Source organism: Moschus berezovskii, chromosome 12, assembly GCF_049115385.1.
Source record: "Moschus berezovskii isolate FMDL1 chromosome 12, NW_MosBer_1.0, whole genome shotgun sequence".
In the NCBI taxonomy this organism is placed as follows: Eukaryota; Metazoa; Chordata; class Mammalia; order Artiodactyla; family Moschidae; genus Moschus; species Moschus berezovskii.
Window position 1 is genome coordinate 26,494,765 of NC_142471.1, and position 9,467 is coordinate 26,504,231.

Consider the following 9,467-nt stretch of genomic DNA (forward strand, 5'->3'; position numbering starts at 1 on the left):
ATAATCCAACTTAATCCTGACAACAGTCCTGGGGACTGCTGCTGGAGACTGCTCACTCACCCTGTCTTTACTTCTTCCTGTCACACAGCCCCTAGTCCAGTTAACTTGTGGGAATATGATCGTGCATTCCTAGGGGAGTATAAGCATAGGTGAAAGATGCTATTATACCTCTGAGTCTAACCTTTAAGACTGTGAGTGAGGTTCCCCATGACTTATTTCCTATTCCCACTGGCTCAAATCCATAGCAATGAGCCTCAACCATGGATGGCAAGGGCCCAGCAGCTGAGGGAGGAAGAAGATGGAAGGAATGTAGGTCCCTGAATGATGTCACAGAGCAGAGCTATTCACCCGCATGGAACGCTCGCCTCAGAGTGAATTATTGGTGAATCTGTCATAGCACCCTGGCTTTACTCTAAACTCTATCAGGGAGTATTATAGTGGGAAGGACAAGTCAGTAAGATTTAAGGATTGATTGGTTGTGGGTAGAAAGAGAAGAGTCAAGACCAACCCTGTGCTTAGTCACTCAGTCTATCCGACTCTTTGTGACCCCATGGACTGTAGCCCACCCGGATACTGTGTCCATGAGGATTCTCCAGGCAAGAATACTGGAGTGGGTTGCCATGCCCTCCAGGGGATCTTCCCAACCCAGGGATTGAACGCAGGCTTCCCGCATTGCCAGCAGATTCTTTACTGTCTGAGCCACCAGGGAAGCCTAAAACCAACCCTAGATTTCAAGTATGTATGACTGGATGATGCTGGTTAGTGAGATCGGGAACAAGAGGCAACATTAGTTTGGAGTTAGAGGAGAGGAATTCTATTTTTGACATGTCTTGTTTGGGGTGCCCAAGTAATGTCTGGATATATAATCTTGGAGCACAGGAAGGGTAGATCACATCTGGGGAGGGTCACAAGGAAGGGGTGGGTGGTCCTTGGCCTTTATACCAACTTGCACTGCCCAGGAATGCAGAAGAAATTCAAATTCACACAAAAGCAACCTCCCTACCCTCACCTCCCCCTCCAAAAAAAAAAAAAAAACCCTTGGGAGAATGAGAAAAATTTGAGACAAATGAAGGTGATTATAATAATAATAATAATTATGATTATAATAACCACTTATGGCAGCTTCATGTGCACTAAAAGCAAGCACATTTAATCAACCGAATTAAATGGCTACTATTTATTGTCCCAAATCTGCAGGTGAGGACAAGGGGCCTTGGGGAGGCAAAGGGGTATAATTGAAAACCGCCCATTAGTGGCAATACCAGGCTTTGAACTAATGTCTGTGTGATCTGAATTATTCTCAACTACTCTGCCATTAGTGTGTGTGTCTGGAGGACTTCCTTGTGCCTTTGTTCTTGGAATAACTAAAACTTTATTTTAACCCAAAGAATGAGACCCCTCTTTTTTTATATATATTTAAGAAACATATTAAAGCATCTTATCACAAAGAGAGAAGCACTTACAAATTAGAAACATGCAATCATCTTCCACAGTCGAGTTAAAATGTTATATATATACATATATATATATTCCTGTTTTCATAGCTGAAAACTTCAGATCTTATGCCAAACTCATCCACCCTAAATATTTAATTCATTATTTCTGAAATTATCCAGGACAGCAAATAACCAGAATACAAGCTATTATATAAGGAAAGCACAAAGTTAAAAGAGAATATGTGTAGAAAATGCCCCCTTTCCACCTGTCAGTCAAAGGCAAACAATGGCTCTTTGCTATTGCTTAACCTAGATTGTCATGAAAAACTATTAAAGTGCAAAGTTCCAAGCCAGTTTTCTCAATTAGGGCTGCTGCATCCTAAACTTCCAATGTTGTTCCATTTCAGACCTCTTAGACCTCCTCATCTGTCAACTCAACTCTAACTCCATCATTTATAAAGGAGGATGTTTTGGACTAGCTAAGAAAAGGGCTTTTCTGGGGCACACCGTGTGTTAGTAGCAAGAGAGTCCACATTGCCCCCACCACGTCAAGGAAGCCAACAGCTTTCTGGGTCTACATGTCCACAGGGATTTCCCAGGGACTGGAGCCTGGAAACAGGGGCAGAAGCAGTAGATAAGTGGCTTTCCTTATCAAGAATGCCATGTTCCTAGGAGTGCCTCTCGCTCTGAACCAACGCAGTCATTTCAGCACCATGGTCAGGGACACGCCGCTTTTTTTTTTTTTTTTTTTCAGGCCCTCAGTCCCCGACCAAGTTAGCCTTGCAGATGCTCTCTCTGACCACTTTGGTCCTAGGATCCCAGAAGCAGAGGGGTACACAGCAGCCTATGAATCTCACTAGCGTTCCAGAGGGTAGTCAAAGCATAAGGGAGGCTCTTGATCTTACAAGACTCAGAGGACCCAGTTCAAGCCAGAGCACAAACTTACTATAGGTTGTGTTGGCACAGAGGAGACGGCTCTAAACTAAGCCTAGGGCCAGGGTCATGCTTTTGATTTGTTCCAATAACTCCATCAGTGACTCAGGGCTTTGGGCAAGTCACCTACTTCCAAGACTTTGGCTCTCTATTTCCATGTCACCATCCTGCCTTGCCCACCTCACCGACTGTAGGAGGGACCCTGAGATGAGTGTCCAGCCCCCAAATCTCCCACTACCTGTGCTCTTGGCCTTCTAAAGGTGGGGCAAGCAGGCAAGGTTAGCGAGTGTCCCTACACTGCCCCACCCCCTTCTAGAGCACTGGCCACAGATATGTAAAAGGGGAGGAGCAGGAAAAGAAGCACAACAGAGAATACTAATTACATATATGTAAAATGTAATTATAGCATAGTCAGTGTTTATTCTGCAGCACATTCTCAGCCGACCCCCCTTCTTCACTGTTCCACTGGACTAAACGTCTCTTTCCCACTGCTTTCGGTCACAGGAGCCTATAACTCCATCTATTGGAAGCACAGCCTTCTCTTAGGCTCCCAGAAACCGAGTGAAAGGGTATTAGAGACTCTCTCCAGCTTCTCATGTGTATGAGCTGAGGCTCAGAGACCCATTCAAGGTCACACAGCTGGGCAGAGTGGCCCGTGGATGAGAGGTGGAGCAGAGTATGCCTGTGGGGTCGCGTGCTCCCTTGGCCTCACTTGCCTTTGTGCCAGCCCAGCGGCCGGGCTCCCAGACATTAGCATTCCAATGGCCCTGGGAGGCTTTGTCCTCCAGCTACTGCCGGCTTGGGGATGGGGTGGGATGGAGGCAGGGCACCATAAATCTACCTGCTTGTGTGTGGGGATGGGGTGGCCGCAAGATTCATGTGCTGTTTTTCTGGAAGCCAGGGCTCAGACAAAGGCAGAACGGCAGGAGTGGGGGAAGACTCTTTCAACAAGAGCATCTTTACTGCCCCGACTTGGGACCCTGTCTGAGTTTGAGGGAACTGGGGTGTAGGAAACGACCCCAGAGCACAGGAGGCTCCACACTCACTGCGGCTGAGGCATAGTGGTAGGGGGCTTCTAGCTGAGATCCAGAGCAGCCTGACTGATTTTAAAAGCTGGTGAATGCAAAATGCCTAGGGACGGGTGAAGGTGTGGTGGTGATGATGCTGGGCTTGTTTGTGTGTGCCACCCAGAAATGTTTCCTAAACCCTTCTTGATGTGGGGCTCTTTGGAAAAAGGGTGAGGTCTCCCACCTCAAGATGATTTCTTTCACTGTGATAGAGCTCATCCTTGGTAAGGAGCCCTAAACCTTTCTCCACCTCCTCCTGACTTGGAGAGTTCAGCTGACAGCTCTGGGGGTTCAAATCTGCCCCTACCCAAGGTGACCATCCAAGTTGGTTAGACAGTACTTTTTAAAAAATTTGTAGGCTGGAGGACCCGTCTATGTGCATTGGGTAACTAATAGCTTCTTATTTATTTCCCACTTAGTTTATTTAATTGAAGGATAATTGCTTTACAGAATTTGTGGTTTTCTGTCAGACTTCAACAAGAAGCAGCCATAGGTACACCCACGTCCCCTCCCTCCTGAACCTCCCTGCCATCTCCTTCCCCATCCCACCATCCTAGATTGTGCTTCTTAATGAGCACCCTCACAAGCAGGAGAGGGGCTGGGCAGTGGGTGCCTCCACCCAGAACACAGGGTTAATATTTTCTGCTTCTGAAAGTTGTTCGCACCAAAGGAATCCCCTGCCTATTTGAACACTGCTCCCTACAGTCTTTCACAGGAAGAAGGATCTTCCTGCTTGAGAACCTCCTCTCCAAATGGTTAGTCCTGGCCCAATATACCATGTTCTCTGGCAAGCTTCCTAATCCAGCCACAGAGAACAGTCCCACTGTCCTTCTTGTGGCTCCTACCTCCACTCAGCACCAATGTTTCTTCAGCCTTGAGTGATTTTGTCTGTATACTTGCTATTGTTCCAGGAGGACAGAGATGGACCTTCCTGATTTTTGTGTCTGCCCATCTCTCCCCCCCCCCCCCCAGTGCCCAGTAAGTGGCAGACCCTGCCTCGGTCTGTTCAACTCGGAGCTGCTGACACCTGCCCTGGGCGGTACCGCAGGTGGAAAATTGGCCGCCGCAGAAGTCATCAATAACCCATTAATCTTCTCCTCCCAGATTAAAGCCATGAAATGAAACTACACCTTTGTTCATTTGTTTGCAGTGTCCCCCTCCCCGCCCCCAAATCCAGCCCCTGATAACTAAGACATATCTCCTTCAAGCTATCTTTAGGGACCTAGAAATAGAGGAGAGAGGAAAAGTTCAATTTGAAGCGTTGGGTTGGGGGTGCGGTGCATAAGAGATAGATGCAAAAGACATTAACCCCTGCAAAGCCACCACCTTTGTGCTCTCACACTGGAAAGCAACCTACTCTATGACTCCTGGTCCCTGCCTGTGACATGTACACCCCATTGGTATTGGCCTGCTTCTTCCCTGGGCACCGTGGGCCAATCCAAGGAGGCCTCTGCGGTTCAACTCATAGGGTAGGGTGCCTGCCCTCTGTGGGTTCTTGGAGCTCAAACCTGCTTCCTGGATGTCCTGGGACATCTTGGAAGTTAATATAGAGCTACTCCAGCAGTGCTTTGGGGACTTTCAGTGTCACTCTGCATCAGCCCTACTCTACCTTGGAAGTAATAGAGAACACGTGGCTGGAAACCTTGAATACTTTCTTGAAAAGAATAAGAATTTGTTCAAACAAAGCTGCTGGGTGTTGGGAGGTGTCAGGAACTACAGCCAGACCCTCCACTGGGGATCACAAGTCACAAGGTCTCGTCCCTAGCACCAGAAATGTAAAATGAGCTCTGACATTATCCTTGGTCTCTAAGCACTCAGGGACAATTCCTAGGATGCTCAGCCTACCAGCGTTTCTGACCCTGCTTCAGGGTTATTATTCCCTTCCTTCCCCAAATGCAACAGTTACTCTAAATCCAAGCTAGAGGCATAACAGAAAGGGCCAGCACCATATGAGTAGCCCTAGTTGGAGGCTTGTCTTACTCCCAAACCACTTTTTGGAATTAGACAAGTCGCTGCTCCATAAATAAAACAAGGAGGCTGAGCCAATGATTTTTAAGACTTCCAGTTCTTCCTTTCCAAGTGTGTATAGCTGACTTGCAATCTGCCTGGCTTCCAGCCTAGCACCTTAGTTTCTCAGGTCAGGCCTCAGCAGGGGCCCCAGACCCCCAGAAAGTATCTCCTCCCTCTCCTTAGACAGGGCCCCCTCCCCCAACCCCAAGCACAGGGGCTGGGCCCTCCCCTCCACACAATCAAGTTACCTTACTCAGGCTTCTTGAGAATCGTTTTTTATTGGCTCAAAATCTCATTCACCAGTCCCTAAATAATCTTATGTACAAAATAAAGACTTTTCCCACTGTGAAATCTCATCAATAAATACAAACGTAAAACAGGGGAGAGGCCATATAATTTACCAGACAAAAATTCATTTCAAGAGACATTACATCATTTACAAGCTGATTTTTTTGTTTAAGACAAGGGTGCTCCAGTTTGCAGGGTGGTGGTAGAGGCGATCCCCCCAGTCGGTCGCCTTGCCTCCTGCCCCTGAGAGGGCAATGGCTCCGGAAAAGTGCACAAGGAGAAGGCAGAGCATCGCCTTCATGGATTAAGGCAGAGCAGAGAGGCCCAACCCCCCGGGACTTGACAGGGACTAGAGGAGGTCAGAGGCAACTTTGAAGAAGACAACCTGGGGAACAAAAGCGAGCGCCGAGAGACCAAGTATTGGATGAAGTAGTATTGGGGGAGGAGTGCTAAGAGACAGGCAGATAGACATCCGTGAGGGTAGGGGAGGGGAGACATTGGGTGCCTCCTGCTGTGTAGTGCTACCACGTTCATCATTTTTTGTAGGAGATTTTGGAGTGGCCGCGGGGAGAGGGCTTAAAATGCGCGGAGCATGGCACTCGAGCGGGCAGCGGCAGAGGGTGTAGCGCAGAAGACCAAGGGATTGAACCCGGCCTGCCACTCTCCGGCGCCTGGGCCCTCAGGGGTCAGTGAGCCAGAGGCAGGAGGTACAAGTAGGTTTGGAGAGCCGCTGCCGCGCATCTCCGACAGGCTCCGCCCCTGCCCTTTCTCCCAGGACCCACTGCCCAGCGGCGGACAGGCCCCTTCATAGAAAGTCTGAAAAGGCCAGAGCGCCAGGGTGCAGGCAGGCTGGGGAAACAGGCGCCTGCAGCCCAGGTCGGTCCTCCAGCGAGGCGGCCGGGCTCAGGCTTCCCGCCTGGGAGACCGGGGAATAGAGGGAGCCCCAGTCTCCCGGGGAACCGCCGTCTGGGCTAGCCAGCTCCTCGCAGGGCGGCGCCAGCGGCTCCAGCCCGTAGAGGCTGTGGTCCGCTATGCGCAGCGTCTGCGTCAGCGCCCAGATATAATTGTGGGCGAAGCGCAGCGTCTCGATCTTGGTGAGCTTCGCGTCGTCCGGAAAGGTGGGCAAGACGCCGCGCAGCGCGTCCAGCGCGGAGTTGAGGTTATGCATCCGATTGCGCTCGCGGTCGTTGGCCTTCTTGCGCCGGCTCCGTCGCTGCTTGCTCAGAGCCAACTCACTTTTGGGGCGACTGCGCCCCCCGCGCCGCGCCCGGAGCTTCCTCGAGGCCCCTCGGCAGGCGCCCCCTTCCGTCTCGGCGCAGTTCTCCAGCAAGCGAGTGGGGCTGGGCGGAGTGGATGCGACGCAGGTCACTTCGTCGTCCGAGCCTCCCGGGAAGCGCTGCTCCGTCTCGTGGGTCACTTGGACAGGGGGCGCACACGAGGGATGAGGCGCCATCCTGCGGCGGGGTAAGAGGTAAGGGTAAGAGTGGGTCGGTCACCTGAGCGAAGTTCCCAGTCCTGGGGCCAGGTGGGGGAAAATGCGAGAGAAAGCCACCTCCTGCCGGCCAGAGGACCCGCTTTCCCCTCCTCCCATCGCTCTGTGGCTCCAGGTGTTACCTTGTTCTAGGGCGCAAGCGGGTAGAGAGTGGTGGGCAGTGAGAGCAACGGTGAGCTGAACTGGCTTTTCCGTCTGCAAGTTCAGTTGAGAAGCAGGCGCTGCCGCTCGAAAGTTTCTCTGGCCCCAGAGAAGATACGTGTAAAAGAGGGTCCCGGGCTTCTCTTGCTCTCTCTTGGCGCAGCTGCGACGAGACCCTGCGGATTTTCTGAGCCGAAAGGCGTGTGCCCCTGGGCACGCTTTATCTGCTGCGCCCTGGGACAGGAGTGTGCCTGCCCCGCTGCTGCCCGCGCCGCCGTCCAATCAGCGTCCGGGCCAGGGGGCCGCGCCACGCGAGCCCGCTCCGCCCTTCAAGGGGCACAGCTGGATTCCGGACAAAGGGCTGGGGTCGGGGGAGGGGAACGCCGCTCTGTTTGCTCTCTCCCCGCGGGCTCTGTCCCAGCAACTCTCGGTTCCTCAAAGAGCCTCGCCCAGTGAGAAGGGTCTTGTCTAGCTCGTGTCTGGCGGCCTCAAATCGCTTTGCTCCCATTCTGGTTTTCCTTGGCATCTGTCCAGACCTTTTCTTGGTATCCTGAAGGGGGCTTTGGGAAGTCAGTAGGGTGGGTCAGTCCCGTGAGTTATACAAGGGGAAACTGAGGTTCAGAAAGGAGGCAGCTTGCTCCAAATCACTCTGCAAGGACAAGGAGCCAGGTATACTATCAGTTGAGAGGAGTGTCCACTAATTCCTAGTGCCATTCTCCTCTCCCCGACTTTGGCTCAGGTTAGCAAATACTCAGAGGAGGTGTTTCACTGACACTCCATTTTGGGAGGGGCAGGGGGCGACCACAGAGAGAGATCCTGCCTACTTCCTTGCCATTTAGAGACCTTCACCTTCTGGGGATGCTGAGCACCGCCAACCCCCCCCCCCCAGGCTTTGAGATGACACTGCCCACACTCCTTAGATGTAGGTGCTTAGAAGGTCTCCCCTCATCCCCTCACCCCCTCAGAAATCTTAAGACATTATCTTTGTGCCCCAGAGGCAGCAAATGTCTATGGTGGGACCTCTAGGAGGCATTCCACCACAAACAATTCCAGACAGTACTTTAGAGATCCAGTGGGGCATGCAAAGGAAGAGCTCAGATGAGAATGGGTCAGGAGATGGCCAGGAGTTCACAGCAAGCCCCTGTGTCTTTTAAATGCCCCCGGAGTGCTGGTGCTTGCAGAAGCAGATCAACTCTTTCTTAGTCCTCCTGTCCAATCACAGATGGGCGGGGGCTGCCTGCACTACCTGGTCCTGTCCGCTTGGTAGAGGTCAGGCAGTGAGCACAGGGCAGGGACTCTTCACGGCTCTGGTTAGTGCCATCTGGAAAGCTTTCCAAAGTGAGCCTGAACACATCATCCCTCCTTTCTTTCCCTACTCATCCCTTTTGTCCCTGCCTTGGACACTCTGTGGTCTTCTGCTTCAGGGTAAGTGTGGCCTGGGGGAGGATACCCTCAAGTGAACCCAGCCTCTCTCTGACCTTTAGTGATCTGCCTATTGCAGGCCCAGAGCCCTCAGCCATCCAGCGTTACTCCTGCACCCCATCCCCACCCCTCCACCAGCAGGGCCTCAACACTGCTCCTAAGAAAATGGGAAAACTGGTGTCTGGATTCAGTCTCTGCAGGCCCAGAAGGCATTACTTCCTAGCAGGTCCAGATACCCTGAGCTGAGCATCCGGAAGTTGGTAGAGGAGGTAGGATCCTGCAGGGAAACTGAGGGAATGAGGTGAGTCTGCATATCTACCCTAATGACAGCCAGCCTCTCCTCACTTGCTCACTCTGCTTGGAGGGCGGAATTACCTCTGAGGCAGAGAGAGGGTGGATCTGCTTGGGAGCCAGGGAGAGGGAGCTCCAGGACTGTGTGGAGAGGAAGGTACTGTCCTCAGGATCTCAGCTGGCGGGCTGTTGGCAGAGGCTCCTTAGCTTGTTGCCTGGGAACTGAAGCTCGGGGCCAGGCTCCAGACCAACAAAGGGACCCTGTGGAGACTCCTGGGTTTCACATTTTGCTGCTGCTCCTCCCTTGGATCACAATGTGCTCCAAATTTGTCTTCTAATTATAAGAATGAGAAACTGAAGCCCATTTTACAGATGGAAAGTTAAGGC

At 51.8% G+C, this 9,467-nt stretch overlaps 1 protein-coding gene across 1 annotated transcript; it reads right to left on the bottom strand.

The window, feature by feature from the left end:
• Positions 1-6,539: 6,539 nt before the first annotated feature.
• On the bottom strand, positions 6,540-7,187 carry NEUROG3 (neurogenin 3). The gene has a single exon (XM_055424283.2). It carries the CDS (start codon positions 7,185-7,187, stop codon positions 6,540-6,542), a length of 648 nt encoding a protein of 215 aa, XP_055280258.1.
• Positions 7,188-9,467: the final 2,280 nt, after the last annotated feature.

Bases quoted from the DNA above. Each gene is read 5' to 3' on its own strand.
- NEUROG3 (XM_055424283.2), bottom strand. From the start codon at position 7,187: ATGGCGCCTCATCCCTCGTGTGCGCCCCCTGTCCAAGTGACCCACGAG.